General features: G+C 40.2%; 1 protein-coding gene and 1 long non-coding RNA gene across 5 annotated transcripts in view; one reads left to right on the plus strand and one right to left on the minus strand.

The window, feature by feature from the left end:
- cacna1ia (calcium voltage-gated channel subunit alpha1 Ia) overlaps positions 1-22,137 on the plus strand; it is a 70,752-nt gene that overhangs the window by 43,899 nt on the left and 4,716 nt on the right. The window contains exons 26-33 of one of the 4 annotated variants that reach the window (XM_034893604.1): positions 2,112-2,245; positions 2,633-2,703; positions 6,516-6,594; positions 7,789-7,910; positions 9,772-10,221; positions 13,573-13,722; positions 19,422-19,556; positions 21,363-21,570. In XM_034893604.1, coding sequence (XP_034749495.1) covers positions 2,112-2,245; positions 2,633-2,703; positions 6,516-6,594; positions 7,789-7,910; positions 9,772-10,221; positions 13,573-13,722; positions 19,422-19,556; positions 21,363-21,570 — 1,349 coding nt within the window. The remainder of the gene's footprint in view (positions 1-2,111; positions 2,246-2,632; positions 2,704-6,515; positions 6,595-7,788; positions 7,911-9,771; positions 10,222-13,572; positions 13,723-19,421; positions 19,557-21,362; positions 21,571-22,137) is intronic. The other 3 variants (XM_034893603.1, XM_034893606.1, XM_034893607.1) reach the window with 3 other exon arrangements.
- Positions 18,689-21,337, minus strand: LOC117957687. Its single transcript, XR_004659561.1, has 3 exons — positions 21,327-21,337; positions 19,897-19,903; positions 18,689-18,824 (listed from the first exon to the last, which is right to left on the minus strand). It is a non-coding gene; the product is annotated as an uncharacterized LOC117957687 (long non-coding RNA).

Here is a 22,137-nt window from a genome sequence, read left to right on the forward strand (position 1 = left end):
CCGCCGTCTGGGCCTGGCTCCAGACGGGGGCCCCGGGCTTCCTCCGGGCAGGGTCACTCCCTCTCTACCTCGGTCTTTTTTATTTGTCGCTCACCTAAATGTGCACAGTGATGAGACGGAAGTCTTAATATTTTCAGAGATATGTAGTGAAAAATTAAAGGCAGAAGCAGATTTGGAATGGTAGTTTAATGTCGCTGGCCTACTTTAGTTTGTTAAGAGAAAGATGAGAAAGCAGGAGAGAGATGGGGAAGAGACAGATCATATTTAGGAGGGGAAACTGGACTGATCAAAGACAAAAAGGAGGAGGACAAATGAGTGATGAAATAGGAAAGAGATGGGCGGAACAATTTATCACACGGTTATCAGCTGGCCCTTTGTCTCTTTTTATGTAGTGTCAGCAACAGCTGTGAAGAGTCACTGTTTATAGTACCATTTAGAGGCTGGGTGACTCTCAGGCCAGCTTTAGAACTGGGTCATTGGAGTAGCAACACACAGAAACACATCGCCACATGTGCCGCCATCAAAACTACAGGTGCTGTACGTTCGCAGTGTGTGTACTGTAAATGTGTGTGTGTGTGTGTGACAGAGTTAAAGGTTCTGAGGCTGACAGTGAGAAAGAAATGAAAGTCCTACACACATTTAATTGACTAACAGGTGCATTTTTACCAGGTGAGCTAAATGTAATGACGTTGATGAAGTGATTAAGTCACATTATTTTGTATGTATGAACAACGGCAGCTGCCGTGCTTGATAGTACAGTAAATGGCTGCAACCATAGAGGATGATGCACCTTCTTTTTTCACTGTGAAAAGGTAGGTATAAAGACATGCATGCTGGGTAACTAGGACTACAGTTGAAAATTAGCCAACTGGCTAACACTGGCACATTTATAGAAATGTTGATTAATGTGCATAGTCCTAATAAAATAAATAAATCTTAGGTAAGTCCGGAACAACAATGTGAAAAAAGATGGAAACATGATCATGTGCATGATATTAATAAGTCATGGGCGCCGGATGACACCCTGTTGTCATTCGCATTTTGAATAGGAAAGCATTCTGTTAAATGAACTGGCAGTGCCAAGAGCTTTAGCACTCTGTGTGCCTTGTCTTGCCGCTTTAATGATTTCATAAAAGATCCGTATTGACTATCTTCCAGAAAGTCTGAATATAAATGAAGACTGCGGTAACTCCTAATGGGATTACATGAGGAAATAAAGGGTATAGATGTGGGAAAGCTCGTAGAAGTGGTGTAGTCACAACAGGTCAAAATGATTGCCCTCATTTAGATTAGATTAGATGATACTTTATTCATCCCACAGTGGGGAAATTCCCTTGTTACAGCAGCATTTTCTACAATGAGAGCAAAACAAACAAACAAGTAAACACACAAGAAAAACAGGCAAACAATAGACAATGTGCAGAAGGTAGACTGAAGTAAAGTGGCGTCACATAAAGGTATTGTAAAGTAAAGTAAAGTACAGTTGCCATGGTACAAGAAAACAACCTTGCAGTGTAGTAAGTAACGTTAAAATGAAATTGAATATGTAATTAAAGTAATAATGCAAATGCAGGTATCCATAATCATGGTTGATTGACATGGTTGACATATAACAGTGACTACGGTGGCTTCAAACTCTTTGATTTCCGACCACATTCATTTGACCATGTTGGTTTCCCATCTGTCTTTAAGCCCTGACCAGCATTTACTGGATCTATAACGGGCTTTTGGAACTAAGGCATTGTAACGTCACTGATAGAAATCTGGAGATGTTACAAAGGAGAGTAATGTGTTTAAAGGTAACTATTAATGTACTACAAACCTCGTTAAATAGTTCGGTATAGAACTCTTCAGACAGACCTGAATGTATGATTTACAGTCAGAGACAACAAGTGGACATCTGTATTTTCTAACTGTAACTGTTACATTTTTTTCTTAACATGTTTGCCTACAAACTAGCCAGCATGCCAGTGCATTTGTGTTTTTATTTTCTTTGTGGTTAAATGCCTTGGTGCACCTTCACATCAGTTTGTTTATACTGTGTGTGTGTGTGTGTGTGTGTGTGTGTGTGTGTGTGCGTGTGCGTGTGCGTGCGTTTGTGCTTGTGCTAGGTGGAACCAGTTGGACCTGGCCATTGTGCTTCTGTCAGTGATGGGGATCACCCTTGAGGAGATTGAGATCAGTGCTGCCCTGCCCATCAACCCCACAATCATCAGGATCATGAGAGTACTGAGGATAGCACGAGGTACATATACTACACTAAGTGTGAAAACACACAAACACACGCACACAAGTACCTATCCCAGCCAAGCACTTCCTGTAAATCCTTTCAGTGAAAGAAGAACCATTGTTTGGGTCATGCTGTTGAAATAGAACTAATGCAAAAAAAAAAAAAGATTGTACAGGTCAGTTAGCTGTAGCATACAGTAGCAGTCAATGTCTAAAGGGCTAATGTCTGTACATGCATTTGTGTTTGTGTGTGTTTGTATTTGTGTGTGTTACATGTATAAAACAATAACTGACATTTCCAAAGTTAAATGTTTAGCCTTTAATTGACCCTGAGGTATTTCATACTAAATGTCTATATTTAAAAGTCTCTCTCTCTCTCTCACACACACACGCGCACACACAGTGCTGAAGCTGCTAAAGATGGCAACAGGAATGAGAGCCCTGTTGGATACAGTGGTCCAAGCCCTGCCTCAGGTACAGTGTGTACACACACACACACACACACACACACACACACACACACACACACACACATTGTCTCTTATTCCCAGAGAGCAAGTTTGCCAGTCTCAGTCAATAGCCAGGGTAGCTCTAAGCCCCCGCCCCCTTCTCTTTCTCTGTTGTCCTGTAGGCAACTCTAATAGATGACTCATTCATGCCACAGACTGGTAGACTACACACACACACACACACAGGCTTTGTCTTGTTTTCACTTTCCGTACCATGGAGAGTACCCAGACTCCCACTGCGACCACTGTGTGTCAGCAACAGCGGCAGCTTTTTTTAACCAGTCTGTAGTTCATTTGTTAGTGAAATGTCCACAGAGTCGGGTCGTTTCTAGGCCGTCCACCCATCTCATTGTCAAAATCATTCCAGTGCAATGAAAGTTCAATTCTGTAGAAAATTCCCAGAATGCATCTTTGCTCTCTATTATTACTGACTGGAAGTATTGTCTATTGCTTTGTAGCATAATCGAATGAGTAAGAAAGGAAATAGGAGACAACAGAACAAATATCTTATTATGTATGATATTTGTGTGGTGTTTTCATGTCAACTTCCAAATCATGTCTTCATCAGTGTCCCAATGTTTACTGATCAATTAATAATACATATTTTATTCAATTAATATTTAATTAACATTTGCATGAAGCTCTGTTTCTTAAAGCATTAAATTGAACTTGACATTTTCATTAACATTATTTTAGCTCTAAAAAACCTGTTGGACATTTTTGGAATTATGCTTATTTGCATTCTTTGCCAAGAGATAGTTAAGAAGATTGATACCTTTCTCATGTCTACTCAGTAAATATGAAGCGTGATCCAGCAGTTTTAAGATTAACTTATCTTAGAAGACTGGAAACGGGGTAACAGCTGGCCCGGTTTTGTCCAAAGATTACAAAAACTCTGCCTACCAGCACCTCTAAAAGTCAGTATTTAACAGGTTACAGTATATTTCCTTGGTTCAATATGTAGAAAATGTAGAGAAAAAAAAGCTAAGCTAACTAATAAAAAAAATGTACAGCTTCCTTTATGGACATGCAGGAACAATGTCCGACCCAGTGACCATCAATAGTAAGATAAAGTAAACCGAAGGAAACAGGTGGTGTGGGGTTAGGAGCGCAGGCGGAGGTGAGGGAGAACAGATTTCTTGTCTTTCTTTTCTATTGATCCCCCTCTCATTAACACTGAGCCCTTTGCTCTGTCCCAAGGGCACCAGGCGAGGTAATTAAAACTCGGGCTAATTAAACAGTTCCAGGAGGACTCTTGCTGTGCTGTGTGTGCATATTAAGGTTCTGAAAGGGTGAAAGTGAAAGAGTTACACCTGGCGAGACCTGAGGTGATCTCACGCTTTATTTCACTGTGAAAAAGAAATGGCAATCTGCCAACATTTCTTTATTACATCACATAGGATATTGAAGACAGTATTCACATTTAAACAAAGGCTTCGGGATGCAGTTTACCAAAGGTGCAGGCGAATACAGACCGCTATTATAAGAAATATGAATAATGACGTCATGGCACAGAGGGAAAGATTTCTGCTAGAATAATAATTCATTAGATTAGACATCATGTAAATGCTTTATAATTCCCACAAGCAGTTTATGTATTTAATAAGCCATGACAGGACATAGAGATGTAATGAGGGATCCATACACTTACACTAAATGGGTCAGTAAGCTTAATAGCTCATTGGCATGTTAAGAGATATCCGTGTTTTGTCTATGAGAAGACTCAGTAAGATAAAGTCATCTTACCCACAAGGGTCCTCTGGTTGCCTCTCCTCCCCAACTGATGCGAAATGGTTGCAACAAGCCATTCACTAACACTAATAGCTTATATCATGTTGGAACGAGAGTCGAGCCAGTTGTTTTATCTCTTCTGAGAAACCTCCAAAATAGCTTAAGGCAGATGTGGAAGCCACATGGAATGTCATTTTTTGTCTCTGGGAGGCCGTCAGAAGCGGATTCCCTATGAAACTATTTTTACATTTTAACAAATTGTAAAGCTCATGTTTTATTTTTATCCTGGATAGGGTAAGTTAATGTTATGTACATCTGCAGTGAAAAAAAAACATTAAATCCTTCCTAGTAAAACTTCTCAAAAGTGCATTAATCCTCATCCTGAATCCCACATAGACTTGGGCCATTATGAAGTACAGATTAAGTACACCAGGCCGGATAGTTTACTAACTTGGAGATGTACTTCAGGCAAACCCCAGAACAGTCGCATGTATTATTTCAGCACTCCAAATAAAAGATTGTGAGGCAATTATTGCCATTACTTTCCATCCTACGGGACTCATCAGACTAGGCTGCGTGTAATGGGGGCATATTTGTCTAAATTAAAAGTCAACTTTATTTTTTTAGATTTTAGAGCTAAACATTATTACTGTGTTATATGCATGCATATATTTTGTTCCTTTAGCACCACCTTCTGCAGCATTTTTGTTAAATGTAGAATTGAGATTCTTACAGAAAAGGAGACTTACTACCTATTAGGCTATTTATGTTAAAGCTTATGACAGCATTACATGTAAATAATAGCATATTTGTACTAACTTTGCTGATTTTCCCCCTATCAATTATAATTGTTGTGAATTTCTATGGAGAAACGACACATTAACAAAAATATTTAAACATTGAGTATAAGAGAGATGGTTCTAATAAATGCAAACTATATATTTTGTTGGAAATCGCACAAGGTACAATCCCAGTGAAATGTTATCCCATCAGCTTTTTAAACTCGTGCATGTTTCATAATGAAGCAGAATGTGGCCGTCAGATCGCCACACAGAAAAAGGGGCAGGCTGCACACTTTCATTTGATTGTAGTTCAATTTAATGCAATCTAAATTCAATCACAATTGATTGACTTGGCTCCAATTTACTGGGAGCTTTTCCTCCAAGAAAGGCACTTATATCAAAACTTTCCTTTTCTTCATGATTGTGTACTTCAACTATGCGTGATTATAGTTCTGCCTGTAGCCGAAAAACCTCTGTCACAAGTATCTAAACATGATTTACTTTAATAAACTTCCTTTTCACTGCAATGGGCAATCTCTTAAGAAATTAGTTTGTCATTGGCATAATGTGGATGCATTATTCCAAGAACAAACTCTACAATGTAAACAGCAGATTTAAAGTATTATCCCTGAAAAACAGGTGGAGTAATCTAAATCTCTCTCTTTAGAATACATGGAGGAAGTATAATTATAGGAAATATTTGTCAGTGCATCCCCTCATTCCCTGTGGAGCAGTGTTGTTTGGGGAGTTTAAAGCCAGTGAATAGGGTACTGGGTTTTGTATCCCTGTAATGGGATTAGATTTTTCCTCAAGTGTTTACTCTGCAACATCATCACCATTACAGTAAGTTGGGGTAATAGAATGCTGTTTTGCAGTGGAACTGAGCCAGGTCCCAAACCCCCAAACTCAAACATTTACAACAGCATCAGGGGTTTAGTCATATAAAGGTCTCAGAGGAAGTTGTGCCATGGTTTGCAGAACTTTTGAGTAGTAATTGTGGTTAAATTTTGTTCACCTGCACAAAGTGGGCAAGTCTACAGCTGATTTATCAAAGGTTACATTAGCAACGACATTTTTTCTTTTATTGCTCTTGTGCATTCAATGGTGATTATATATCTCAAACAGAGCATACAACCAGGTCTTAATACTTTTTTCAGGATGCTGTGAAATGGTCTTTAACGTGCATGGTAAGATGTTCTGTGTGTGTGTGTGTGTGTGTGTGTGTGTGTGTGTGTGTGTGTGTGTGTTCGTGCGTGTTTTGCAGGTGGGTAACCTGGGCCTGCTCTTCATGCTGCTGTTTTTCATCTACGCCGCCTTAGGAGTAGAGCTATTTGGAGAACTTGGTAAGTGCTCATGACATCCAGTCATGATGCTGCAAATGATTACATCATACAAAACTTTTCTTTCTTTTACTCTAAGTGTGCTCTTTGAATATAAACAATGTTAAGCAATTATACAATATAACAAAGTATTTGACTTTTCTTCTTTTTACCACAAATCTTTAAAGAGGATCCATATATTCCTATCCATGATATTTGGCCACAGGGCCACATTTGTTGACAATTTAATGACGAATTGATTATTTATTGTAAAACGTTTAAGAAACATGTGTAATCTGTCATTTACCAACATTTGCACCATTATATACAGTACAATATATATAAACTCATCCACTCACTCCACTAGTTGGATTACTCCTTTCAATACACGTGTATGTGGTAATGTTGTGATAAAAGGAATATGCTCTAGTTGAAGAGCACATTGTCCAAACTTCATCATCTATAGGTGTAAAATGATTAAAATAAAAATATGTCAATCTCAGTCCAGGTGGGTAAATACAATTGAGGCTTCCAGTTTTGACGCACCAATTAAAGTAAACTCAGCTTGTGCACGTAAAAGCATGAGGACTCGTGTTAACTTTATTATGAAAATCTTCTTATTTCCTCTCCATCCTTTATTCCTTTTCATCTGTTCTCCCTTCTGCAGTGAGACAGCCATTAGGGAATCAACCCACTCTCCAGTATTCGGATACATAAGTACTATCCTAAAATATCCACATTGAAGTTGGAAGATTCATCTTCTGAACTGTCACATTTCCCTTGTGTGCTGCAGCTGCAGCCTGTGGCAATGTTGCTTCCTATTGGTGCTTGGCAGGAAAAAAGATTAGTGGCAAATTGTGTTGCTTTCTTGAGGCCATTCCAGAGATTATCTTGGGACATAAGCTCAAAGACAAATAGAGTGTTTGGTCACATTGCTGCTGATTTGATAACAAACTGTGTCTACACTGAGTTTGCTTGTTTGGACAGTCATACAGGCAGCTTAGCGACAGAAATGGTGCATGCCACTGCAGTTTTTGGGAACAATGACATGTTGAATGTTGAGTGTTCAGATTTACAAACCTCTTTTACTTTTGTTGTCACTGCTCCCTTTCTGTTCCATTTTCCTTTTCTCTCCACCCTCCTATCTCTTTCTTATCTGTGACCTGATAACTTCGTCTATTTCCCCATCCATCAACCCCATCTCACTCTTATCTTTAGTTTGCAATGAAGACTACCCATGTGAGGGAATGAGTCGTCACGCTACCTTTGAGAACTTTGGCATGGCCTTCCTTACCTTGTTTCAAGTCTCCACGGGCGACAACTGGAATGGCATCATGAAGGTACAAAGTTACTTAGTCATTATTTGTGTTTTATAAGGAAGAAATACAGAACTAGAGAAACCAGGGAAGAGGTTGTCAAAGAGAGACAAGGCAAGGCAAGTTTATTTAAAGCGCACCTTCTACAAAGAGGTCATTCAAGTTCTTTACTTGCAAAAAAAAAATACAACAAGATAAATGAAAGGACAGACACATTTCATTAAGGTACAAAGTTTAAAGTTAAACAAAAATGATAAAGTAATTAAAGGACCATCAAACAAGATTAGTTTAAATCTCTAGAATACAATCTTTAACTTAGATTTATAAATGGTTACTGTTGATGCATACCTTAGATTCCAGTGATTAAAGTAAGAATACGCTTGCTCAGCACCGGGAGCACAGATGTCCTTACTGATGGCTTCATCAGAGGAGTTACTATGTCTCATTGCTTACACACACACACACACACACACACACAGAAAACACCAATTTCGCCTGAACACACATCTACTGCCATCAGCAGCTATTACCACTCCTCCACACACCTAGTCTGTGAGGCGAATAGAGATTATGCCGGAGCATGTCGTCTGGCGTGGACCATTAAACACACCCTGGATACAGGTAGCGTGGATTGTAGCGGGTCATGTAGCAAAGCAGCAGGCCACAGATGCTCTTTGTCATTTTAGCTGTCAAATTACTACCCGGCCTGTGATACAGGTAGAACTGCTTTGGTTTGGTTAAAGGCTGGCGAGGCAGAGTGGTAATTAGCTGTGCAGTGGCCATAGGGAAGAGAGAAAATATTAAGGGAGAGGAAAATATGTAAGAGGCAATGGGGAGTAAAGGAGGTCCCAGCGAACTGTAATAAGAGGGATAATAAGAGGAGGATAAAATAACTGACCGTTTATTGTGCTTTCTTTTCCTCCAAAGGGTAAGTTAAAGCCAGAATGAATGAAAAAGGGGAGGTAGAGCAGTATGAGTGAGAGCAAAGGGACATTTGGAAGAAGCAAGAACAAAAATATGTGCAGAAATAAGATGGAAAAGAAGTGAAGGCAGATAAGGGTGATGGGTGCAGGAGCAGAGTGTGTAAATGTCATGTCAAATTAGATAGAAATAACCAGGTTCTGCTCAGAGGACCAAAATTGTTGTGTGTGGTCACAGGCTGGGTGAGATATGTGAACTTCTTCCAGAAAAGACTTGTCACTTTGGTTGTGCTCTAACTGAACTCCGCTGAGCTCATGTTAACCAGAGTGGAAAGAGTGGGGGGGACTCCTGTTGTTTTGCATAAAAGCAAAACGATTAAGTGTATTAGGGTTATACAAGTTTTCATGAATTCAAAGAAACTCATTAACATGAGCTAGATCTACTTGATTCCCTAAATGTATTATTTATGTGAAAACTAATTTAGAGTGGGTGGCGTGTGGCTGAACTTACTGCTTTTTAAGATGACATTTAGATCTTGACTCGTCTTCTCTGCATTTTTGCCACTATCAGTAGGGAAATGCATTGTTGTTTGAGCTGAGTTACTCTAAATGTAAAATAGTTGTAATTTTGGAAGGGCTTCTGTTTTAAATTTCAAATATTAGAAGGTGATCCTGTAATTGTGTCCACTTCCTATATTTTCACAAACCTTTATCTAAAAATTGTTGTATTCCGGATCTGTTTTGTCCTGTGACTACATGATCCGTACCAGAAACCTGATTTGTTCAGGTCCTATCCCCCGACAAATGGGCTATCCTAACCCTCTTTGAACATGCGAAAAACAAATCATGTTTACAGTACGAATATGGCGGCCACAGCTTTGCTATTTTACCTGGCTTGTCTACTTCTGCTCCTAACCAACTCTGTCCTGACATTTTTCCTCATCCTCTGCCGTTATGACACCAAGGACACTTTGCGGGAGTGCCCACCAGACCATGGCACCGATGTGGACTATGCCTGCAATCCTAGCCTTCAGTTTATCTCGCCCATGTACTTTGTCTCCTTCGTGCTCACCGCCCAGTTTGTGCTCATCAATGTGGTGGTGGCCGTGCTGATGAAGCACCTGGACGACTCCAACAAGGAGGCCCAAGAGGAGGCGGAGATGGATGCAGAAATTGAGCTGGAGCTGGCCCAGGGCACCCTCTGTTGTATGGGCGCCCCCAGCTGCGGGGGAGGGAAGGTGGAGAAAGGACTAGTCGCTGCTGGACCTGGAGGCACTGCAGGGGGGAGGGATAGAGGAGGTCCGATTGGAGAAAGGAGAGAAGGAGTGAGGAAGATGCGCCATTCAGCAGGGAGTGCGCACCCAGGAGCGTACAGCTTCCATGACTCCAGCCGGACCCTATACTCACCAGCACAAGTGAGTTTGTGCACTTCTGTGTTTGTGTGAGAGTGCGAGTAATCTTATGTTTGTTTCCTGATAGTGTGAAAGCTCTATTTTGTATGTTCGGCGTTTGCGGGTGAGTGGATGGGTGGGTGGGGGTGCATGTGTTTGTGTCAGCAAGGGAGGATTGAGTGAATCTGCACCAGCAGGATCGGGCATATCACAGCTTTTTTATTATGGATCCCATTGGCCGTGTAAAAATCAGATTCTTATTTATTTATATCCATTTCTATTTTTTTTTTCATTATATCCCAGATATCCGCCAACTGCTGCTGAGCTGTAAAGCTTTGCTGAGGTCTTTTAAACAGTGGAACCATTGCATAGTTAAGTGCATCGTGACCAAGTGACACCAACAGTGGCCAGGAGTTAAACATGAATTATGCCTCTATTTGGTCTGCAAATGGGAAAAAGAGAAGTTGCCTAAATACTATCAAAACCTTCCTGCATTGTCCACATACATCTAAACATACTATATATAAATAACTGTTGTAACTACTTCAATGATTTTATTGTAGGCCTACTGTGCACCATGCAGCTGCGTAAACGAAGATAAATATACATTTTGATAAGACACTTATCAAATTTTGCTTCTCTTTTCACAACACAGTATCAGTGCATTAGTTCATGCAGAGAAAATTACATATTCAGTTCACAAACTGAAAGAATACAAAAGAGATCAACAATATGGCAGTAATTTCTGTATAGTGTTTGAATGGTGCTGACATGGGAGAGAGTAGAGAATCATTGCTTTATTTCCCATTGTGAAATGAACTGACTGCCACATTGCCTGATTACACGCAATCATTTTGCCAATCTCTTTGTGTAATTTGTTTGTACTTTTGTTCATTTTATTTTAAAGATTTTTTAAGAATAAATGGAGGGTAAGGAGGGTCAAACATGTACATAAAGAGAGGGAAAAGTAAGATAGGCATGTAACAGGCAGATAAAAGGAAAGAGGACACTAAGCTGTATCTTAATTGCAACGACGCAACGAGTGCAATTGTATTAAAAAATAAAAGAACAAGGTTGTAAACACATCGGGCTGGAATTAAATGCATTTTCCAAAGTGAAACCAGACTACTTAAGTAATATTAGATGAAAGCCGAGGTTAAGCCATATATTTCCGTTTTTCTTTTTTCAAGTTTTGTCTTCTTTCTCTGTAGTCATAGCAACCTATGAGCAGAGATGAGCAACTTTAATGGATTTTTTAATTTTTCAGCTTTCTGTACTCACATTGAGGTTTTGTGAGTTTGCAGAGACATGCACGGTTACAATTTTTAAATGATCATTTCACTGTCTACATCTGTGCTTGAGCGTGGATGGTCTCCTATTTCTACTGGCAATCTGAGAGCACAGACACACGCTTCCATTATGAAATCACTAATGATAGTCTGCTATATCGGTGCAGAAACACATAAAGATGAGTCATCGGCTGCCATGAAGAGTCTCACCGTTGTAGAGCTATAGCTGGCCGCGTGTAGACATTTTTAGCTCACTGTGACGGAACTTAATGCAGACCGTGGAGAACACATTGGCAGCACCCCCCCTTCTCTCTATCTCTCCCAATCTCCCCTCTCTTATTCTCTGTCTCTTAAGTGATGCAATAGGGGATCTAGCAGAACAATACAATTTATTCGAAACACAGGTCCTGTGTGTGTGTGTGTGTGTGTGTGTGTGTGTGTGTGTGTGTGTGTGTGTGTGAGTGAGAGAGAGAGAGAGATCTTCTGCTGTGGTCCTTTAGTAAATCTACATACAACATATAGTAATTGTAGCTTCTCCAAATAATACAAATAATTATATCTGATGAGTCTTGATAATGTATAGAGACTTAAGATAGATTGCAGCTACAACTGCTATATTCTGTAATTTGCCATACTACACACTGAAATAGTAATTTTCAACTCTATGGTTAAACACTTGTTATAGCACAGGGACTAGAGGGGACACTGTAGGAAGTTGACACACAGAGGGAGAGAGAGTTATGGAATAAGAGAGTAGAGATAATGGTTGAGCCGGTGACAGTCAGATAGACGCAGTAATTAATTTCAACTCTCTCCCCTCTCTCTCAATTTCCATTCCCTCTAGACGGGCCCTATTGTTGTCCACCAATACAGTTATTAATGGAGGCCAGCACATAGGCCACCACAGTCAATCAAACTTTATTTTTTTATATCAAACTCTTCATGTACATAGAATGGACTATCTTTGGACTGTCTGTGTAAGAGAGAAAATGTATTAAAAGACCTGGATATGGCAGAGTCAGCCAGCAATCTTTAGGAATATTAATAATGCTGGAAGTACAGTAACCTATTTTTTAGCCCCCTCATTTCCAAAACATAAGCCATGAGTGATTGTAATGTAACAGAATGAGTCACATATGTGTGTTTGCTTAAGATATCTATAGTCCTGTAAGCGATGTTGTAGAAATGTGTTATGAAAATACTCCTGTATGGGGATTGAAGAGGAGTGACCTTGTTTCCCAGTATCTTTTGGGATATATCTGCTCATGTAATTGTTATCTTGGCTGTTATGAATGTGCTACAGGCACAACACATCTAATTCATTGTGAAATACAGTGGCCTGCCAAGAAACACAGAAATCATGTTTAAAGTAGTTTTCCTTTTTTCTGTCAGTAGTTTCCTTTTTCTGTCAGATTGGTTTGTGGAAAAAAATCAATCTGGCAGATGAGATTCAGGCAAGGAAGGATCATTTAAGTCGCCGAATAAGCCCTGACTGATTCAGTCTAAATTGCTTTAAACCTAATAATACCCAGAGCACAAAGCAAATGCTTAAATCTTAAATTGTTTCAACAAGGTATTGAACAGCCTAATTGAGGTGATATATCAAATGTAATTGCACCACTCTCAGTGCTCAAGGCTTTGATAGTAAAATTAGGTGTTACTGGGCTAATGAGGGTTTGGAGTCATATTATTGAAGAGCCTTTTTGCAAAAGAGAACAGTGCTTAGCCCTGAAAGCCAACAGAGAAGAAGAGAGGGATTGTATGACACAAATAAACTTGAAAAAAATGCAAAAAGATTTTTTTTACTTTTGTGGTTTTAGAAAGCAAGGTGTAGGTAATCTGCATGTGTGAATGAGTGCATTTATGTGTGAGTACATAATAAAGTATAAAAGCATACCTGCGTGTGCACACAGCCATTTCTATAACCCTTACGATGGTCTATGCGTTTCCCTGCGTGTTCTTTGTCCTCGCATGTACGCATGTGCACATGTTGGCACCTGCGTGCAATACTGGTCTGCCGGCCTGCGTCCCGTGTGTATGTGTCCGTGTGTATGTCTGCTTGTGTGTGCGTGTGTATGTGTTCCAGGAGAGCCAATGGTTGGACAGCGTGTCTCTCCTGATCAAGGATACTTTGGAGGGGGAGATGCTGATGATCGACAACCTCTCCGGTTCTGTCTTCCACCACTATTCCTCTCCTTCACCCATCTGCAAAGATTGCAGGGGCCACCCACAAGAGGTACCACCATGAACGCACATAAATACAAACATATACTGCAATGCACATGCAAACACACTCATACACCTCAAGGGCAGTCGCCCCAGATATGGGATTAATACTTGTGGTTTAAATTTATTTTACAGAACCACAGGCTTTTTGAATACTGATCTGGTTGACACAACCATCCACAGTACCACAAATAGATGCACACATGTTTACCATAATCATTTTTAGTGACAGGCTCTAGCCACTGAGCTTCACTGGACCCACCTGGTGGCCCATATTTATCAAACATGTCAGAATCACGACTATTAGTAAACCAGAATATTTCATTAGTAATAAAAATACTCCCACCTCAGAATATTAAACCGATTCATAAAGAAAACATCTCAGTTTTGCCAATTTAGCTATCATGCCGCTAGACTTTTTATGACCATTTTATTTATAGACGGGAAAAAAAATGAGCCCAGCAGCAAATGTAATGACATTGCAGGCAAACACTTTTTACTTTCCCTTAAAGAGAGAGTTGCAGGTGATTTTGCAGTCCTCCGTGCTCGCTGATGCTGCGGTTCTTCGGGCTTGACAGTTGCGTTCAGTGAGTGAGAGAGAGCAGCACGTTCAGTCGACCACAGCAGCCACGCTTATATTTAAAGTGATTGCAGAGTATCCATAGTGTATTTGAAAATGCATTGTTTTAGTTTCTGTATTAAGTCAGGGCTTTTTTTTGTATTTTGTTTTCCAAGATTATTTTATGGACTTTTCCGCCTTTTATTGAACAGAACAGCTAGATGAAAAAAAGGGAGAGAGGGGGAAGACAGGCAGGAAATTGTCACAGGTCAGACTTAAACCCTGGACCTCTGTGCCCTACCAACTGAGCCAATCCGGCCACCAATCAGGGCATCCTACCAGTTGCTACACTCATATTTCAGCAAAACCAAGCTTATTATGTCTTTTTCATTATCATGGGTAGTGGGGAGGAAGAACCATGTCAGCTTAAAAGTTCTTAAATACATTTAATGTAATCACAGATGTGAAGGACTCAAATAAGATGTTATACCCACAGTTTCTTGTTGGCAAATAAATGTACATTTTAGGATATTGTGTGATATTAATAGATAGATGGCAACTGCCAAAATAATGTTACATTTATAAATTTTGATTTATTAAATGCTTTTACTCCTTTGCCTAAAAATAGGCCCACATACGGTATGCATCAATCTGAGAAAAGTGGGTCCACGCTAGGCCTGATCTTTGCTCTGAGATGCTTGGTAAACATGGCCCCAGGTGTTGGATGAAAATTAACTTATGGGACATTTTGAAATAAAGTCACACTGGATGCAAGCACCTAGTTGTGTAGGTAGAAACATATGAATGAAATACCTTCCTTATCATACACATGTAGACATGTGTAAATATACCAGCCTATGCAAATGTTTTTGCCTGCATCAACTGTCAAAAACTTACCAAACTACTACTTTGCAAAATCAGTGAACAGCAAAATTAGTAGCCCTTAAACACACACACACACACATACTCACATATACAAGAAACACACATTCAGGCACACATGCACAAGCATACAATCTCACAACCATGATGTTCAGGAGCAGATTTTGTGAATGCAGATTTGCAACAAGCACACACACAGGCACATGCATTTGGCACGTACTTTCATAGATATGCACACACAGGGCTTCATTCATCACACAAAGCTCTCTAAATGGGAAGTGTTGCTAAAGTCCATACTTTATAAAGTTAATTAAAAACACAGCATCAACACGACATGATGTGATATATGTGCGGAAATGTGGATTAATGAGGCCCTTTGCATGCATACACACATGCAACCATTCCTGGCATGCATGCATGCAGGCACCAACACTCATTTACTTGTGCTTGTATTTTGGGGTGTTTTGTACTCAGGAGATCCTGCAGTAAACATAATCACAAACATACTGTCCTGTGCCAGTGTTGTCCATCACAATGACAAAGTGCAGCGGGTCAGCTCACAAGAAGAAATAACTGGGCCCTACACCTCTCACCTGTCAGTTTCTGCCTGTCTGCAGATGCTGTCAAACCATCAATCTTTCCTCCCTCTTTTACATGTTTGCTCCCATCCATTCCTCCATTCCTCTGGCTTTTCCTTTATCAATCTCTGATTTACCGTGTCTGATCCTTTTCTTCAATTCCCCATGTTCTTTAACTATCAGACTTGCATATTGTTTGTTTGTTTGTGTGAGTGAGAGCGCCAGTGTGGGTTTGTGCCATTTTCAGACAGAAGAGTCTGTCACTGCTGTGAGTTATGTATAATGGTGTTGTGTTTAAGGGGACAAGAAGGCACAGCGGGACACCTGGGTGCAGTGTGTGTGACAGTGAAAATATTCATTAAGTAACTACCTAATAAGGACTTGAGAGAGACTGTCAACAGTTGAGTCAGCAGGGAACAATTCAATGGAGTATTGAAGGCCTTTGCCATTTATTCAGCTGCTAGATTAAGCAGGCACTTCTCAAGCACTCCCTGTCATTGTTTCTGCTTTAATATTTTGTCAATGTCATATCACACTTTTGATTCATATTAAGGCTGTGAAATGATGAAAATGACTAGGGCCAGTTCCACAATTTTAAACGTAAATATGAAAGAAAGAAAAACTGCACTCTGATGGAAGACCGACAGAAAGTGCAAGCTAGGATTTTTTGGTTAAACCTTTGGTTAAATTTGGTAAATCCTTTAGCCCCCTTCCCTGATTGATAGCACGTTTAGAGTGATACCAATCTGATGTTTTCCTGTTTAATTCAATACCATTGTCTTCCTAATAGCAAACAACCTCTCATATGCAACGAAGTGAAATCGCGGTCTAACCACAAATCATTTGGAATGCATTTAATGTTTCAAATTAAATCAACAGAAATGATTAAACATGTTAAGTTTAACAGCTCTAAATGGCACGATTATTTTCATAATCATGATGCACAACCATGTTGATAGCTGACTATGTAATTCGCTAAGATAGATATCAAGGCAGCCAATTATAATGTGTGCTGCTCCTGGCACTTACCGGTACCTCTTGCTGATATGAAATTTACTCTGTGAGCTTTTTTGCATTTGGCTGCAACAGTCTCGAAAGACTTTGCCCTTGTTTCTTTGCCCTTGTTTCTTTGAATTTTCCATCCAGCTTTCTCCTTACGTTTTCTACAAGCCATTGTTACGTCTAATGATAAGCCTATAAACTGGGTAAATCCAGCCCAATCTGCCGGCAATTTGATTTTGCCCTGTAATGTTCAATCTTAAAGCACTGAGCTTCTTCTGAACTTGGTGATTTTCTTAGCGTCCCCCACTGTTGTCTGTTTTTATCGCTCTGTTAGACTTTTTCACATCCCTGAGTGGATGCATGGTAATATATTGGCATAGTTAGCTTTTACAAGTAGAAAAAATAACTACTTACCAAATCAGTTAAATCACCATGAGCAGGATTTCAAAATTTCTTTGGTGACTGGTAGTATGAAAACCCTGTGGTAGACAGCAAGAAGGAGGGGTGCCTGTTTTGACACCTCTGTGTTGTGGAAAATGATCCTCTGACTGCTGGTGCCCTTGTTTCCTATGTTTATCATAAATTACAGTATATTGCATTTGCTTACCATATCCTGACTCGCATGAGTCATGCTATCAGGCCATGAGATATCAGTCATGCTTATTTTCTTGCTTAGTCACACAATCTTCTCCTTGCATTGCCTCCCAAACAATTGCCCTTTCGCTCTCAGGCTGAATGGGACACTTTCAATCTGTCATGCCCGAGTCCCTATGATGCCTTCAATATTGCTGCAGTTACCTTGGAAGCAGTGTAGCAACTCCTTCTGTACCCGGTGCCTTTTTCTTTGTCCCTGGAGGCACAGCCAAGAAGACAGGAAGAGAAATGCTTTACTTTCCAGTATCTGCCAATACATGTACCACACCCAATGACTCACAGGGACCTTTTTAAAGCTATTCACAACCAAACTCTTGAGACACAGAGCAAATCAGCAGAAATGGTACTGTCACTAGTGGCATTGTGCAAAGTACAGAGATAAAACAGAAAAACTGTGCTCCTTTAAATTAATGAGCTGCATTGCTGTGCTTCTGTCTTGCTTCCTTGCCCCATCCAACCTCTCACTCTCTCTCTCTCTCTCTCTCTCTCTCTCTCTCTCTCTCTCTCTCTCTCTCTCTCTCTCTCTTTTCCTCTCCCTCCTTCCCTTCCTCTTTGGGCAACAGTAATTTACGGCTGCACATCAGCCACAAATCTTTCTCTTGGAACCTTTTTGTATTTCTGACCTATAAGTATGTGTAAATATATTGCTAACAGGCCTCCCTCCATTGGATTTCACTGGGCCCTTTTTAAGTACCCTCCTTAATGCGTCTCTCTGGATATGTGTTGCTCTGTCTCTTTAAAGAAATACTGCTTGTGCGCATCATAGCACCCCCAGAACCCTGAAATTCCTCTCCAGCTCACTGAACAACTGCAGTATGTTTTGAAATTGTGTGCAAAAAGTGCTGCAAGGTGAAGGGTAGGGAAGAAAGTCACCCTGATTAGCTTCAGTTCACACGAGAATCATGCAGCGATCATTTGAAACCAATTCGATAGTGACATGGGCTAGCTTACATGATGAAACAAACTTAGCTGGAGAGAGTATTGGAAGAAATGCGATTGAGAGATTAGTAACAGTTGGAGTATTTGTTGTCATTTCCCAACTATTCTGCGTTTGGTAATGCTGTGTCTTTAGGATTTCTGTACAACAAGGACTATCAGAAACCATTACTCAAAGCAACAGCATTGTAATGTACAGTGGTTGAAAAACATACTCAGTTGGCTATAGGGGCAGAATTGTGAGGTTCTGGTAGCCTGGGAAAACCCTGACGAACTTCCGGCAAATTGCTCTGCAAGTCAGTCTGGCCGACAGCCCATTCAAGCCCATTTCCAATTATTCCAAATTGTCTGATTGGTTGAAGGACCCTCCAATTGCGCCCAGAGGCCTTTGAGCACCAGCGGTTGTTGACGCCCCTTTTGGAAACGGGCTGTGAATGAAGCTTGCCCAGACCCACTCTCAGTTACAACTGAGAAGGGTCCGGTGTCAACCAGGCTAAGGTTCTGGTTCATCTACAATTTCACTCCTGATGGATAAAGACATCTCTTCACTTTTGCTTACAAATACATGCAGAGACTGCAGGGGCACACCTAAAAACATGCACATATACACCTGCTGTGGACGCACTGCTTGGGTATTTGACTCTCACCTCCCATTCAGCTTCTCCCTTTACATACTGTATTTTGTTCAATTAATAATGACAAAGCAATGTTGTTACTTCTTGAAATCTCTCACCCTGCTCTCTTTACAGACAGGTGCCATGGCATTTTGGCTACTTTGAATTGTCAACATCTGGTGAAGCATATCGAAACTTGGCAGAGGTTTTATTTATCTTGTCTGTGTAGCTCATGTCAGCCTTTAGGAGATGTACTATATAAATGAAGGAATCATGAGAGACATCTTCAAAGGATTGTTAAATATATGTATACAAAGATACTGAGGTCAGTTATGGTTATTGTGATCCCAAGAATGAACCATGCATTACGTTTAGCACTTCTGAGACAATGTTCCATTCATTCAGTAAGTCTGAAAGGTTTGCTGTTCCTATTCCGTATCCCTTCTTGTTGTAAAACATGAATAACAGAGGTACATTTTTGTAGCAGATCAAAATGGCAGAGATTGAGCAGGCATCGCTGAAGTCAGAGCAACTGTCAGACAAGTCCTCATCCCCCAACCTAGATGACCTCAGCCTAGACGAACATATTGCCTACCAGCTGCTGGTGAGGGAAGGCAAGGTGGGTACAGTATGAGCAGAGTGAGGAGGGATGTGGTGGGAAGATTAGGATCTACACTTCAAAAAAGAAAAAAAATACATCTCTTTAAAGTGTTGAAACATATGGAGTACAAATGTGCAGTACTGATATACATATGCCCTTATCCCTAAGACAACTCATTTGCTGTGAGGCCATAGTAAAAGGTACTGTGTGTGCAAGTTGGATCTGAGCGTTGATCAATGGTTATAATGTGCAATTTACAAATATATTCTTCACCCACTAGTTGGTCTTCATGCTGCTCATTCCAAATGAAATGAAATGATGATCCTCCCAGTAAGATAGTAAATAGTGAATGTGCGACAGAGGGCCTGGGTGTGAACACTTGGTTTAATGTCATTACCAGGGTAATTACCCTTTTTTGTTCAGAATAAAAAGGCTTTAGAGAAAGAAAAAGATTCAGTGACCACTATAATACCAATTGCACCATGGATTCATTGTCAACTTCAAGCATTATAAAATATTTGTCATGGCTATGCTGTACAGTAGGCTCTCTTGTGAATTACAGATACAATCCTTAGATCCTCAAGATTCCGTAATCACTTTTTCTCTGTGTTCTCTGTGTATCAGTATTGTCTTTGAAGAATCCACAATCTCTTCTCATGAATAAAACAAACGCTCTTCCTATAGTTGCTATCCTGGGTGGCTCTCATCCCTCCCTCTCTCCCCCTTTCGTGCTTACTTCCTACTTTATCCGTGTTACCCCTCTGGTAATTGCACACTTCCTCACCTCCCTCCAGCCCCTCTATCTCCATCCCTTATCATCTGTCCTTCCTAGATATCCTCCACTGTAATGAGGTAATGCTCCTTGGTTCTGGATAGCCAGATAAGCCTGCAACTACCAAGCATGGCTGTGAACCACTGTTCATTAGAGGAGGGAGGTAAAAAGAGGGAGCGAGTAAGAGGGAAAGAGAAAAGGTGAGAAAGGATCTAGGGTTAGGGATTTAATTTGCCAAACTGTGTTTGGTAAATACAAATGTGTGTGTGGCACTGAGCAATGTGTGCCACGGTTGTGAGGCTTCTATGGGTGTGGGTGGCTGCCTGTTTGAATGGGGGGCATTCAGGGGCTAGGACTGAATGACCAAATAAAATATGCTGGTGGAAGAACAAAAGCGGACACACGCATTCAAACGTGCACAAATGATTCTGCAGTACCTACATGATGATAATTAAAACGTACAAGGTAGGAGCTTACAAAGCTGAACTCCTGTTTTAATCTACCTACTGATTCCTGCTTCCAGCTGTTGCAGCCATCACACACACACTGACATGTTTCTAAGTAAACGTTTATTGTTACAATATGTAACATTAACATCACAATAACAGGCTCTTTCAGCTCATAATCAGTCCTCACCCTTCACAAGCACTTTAATGAAAAGCCCAAGGGATGATGTGAATCAGAGACCATGTTTGATATCAGCAGGATGCCAGAGAGGCTGCTTTTTCTGCTTTCATTTTCTATGAGGCTTGGTCCAGGATTTGTCATTTTTACAAAATGTAATACTAGTCCTAAACTTGAGTTGTCCTCTTGAGAAGTAAGAGGTTGATGTACGTTTTTAACTGTTAATTTGTTGTAAGCTTTTTTTTCAGCACACAAGTCCAAGCAATCAATAAAAAACAATCATAAAAAATCTGTCATTCCCTAGATGTCTAGTATAGCTTCTTTTTAAATTAACTTCCACACACTTACATGATTAATATATCCTGGAGATTTTTTTTTTTTTTAAAGAGGACATTTTCTTCAATGTCAGATCATCTGTTTTCTTCCAGGGACGGTGCAGCAGTGACTCCCGCAGCTCTGAGGAGGCTGGAGGTGGAGGGAGTCACGCAGGAGGCCACCAGACTCAAACCGTGGTGCAGAGTCAGGTGCAGGGGTTGGGCCAGCCCTGTCTGGCCCTGAACACTGGCAGTGAGGTAGAGACTGCACTACAGGAGATGGAGATGCAACCATATATGCGTTCACTTCACTGTAGCCCTGGTGAGTACAACCAGATAAAGTATAGTTACTTTACTACCAGACTGAATTTCAAAGGAATTTATTAATGAGTTGTTAATTTAATTTTTTTTTTTGTAATTGCAAACAAGTAAATCTCCATAACACAGGGAGAACAATCAAACTGTACAGAGAAAGGCCCTGCCACAGTTGAAAGCATTTAACCAAATGGCGTCACAAAGCATATAGTCATCACCAAACTACTCATTACACTTCAGAAATTCAGACACTTTAGTAATCCCAATGGGAAATGCATTCAGTCAGTTCCAATGAACATTCACCAAACAACCGTTACAAAAGTTTAAAAAAAAATCAACTTTAAACATCGACTTATACCTAAAATCTGTCAGTTAACAATTGATGCGTTATCCTGCCACCCTGCAGAGCAACAATAGGCCCCACAGAAAGAAAGCATTTTAAAGCATGTAGGGAGAAAGGGATTCACTCACGAAATCCACCTGCAAGTGTTGGGCTTGCTGACTTAGTAGCTATTATCTTGCTAGTGTATTGCGTAATACATATATATATATATATATATATATATATATGTGT

This window comes from Etheostoma cragini, chromosome 15, assembly GCF_013103735.1.
Source record: "Etheostoma cragini isolate CJK2018 chromosome 15, CSU_Ecrag_1.0, whole genome shotgun sequence".
Lineage (NCBI taxonomy): Eukaryota > Metazoa > Chordata > Actinopteri > Perciformes > Percidae > Etheostoma > Etheostoma cragini.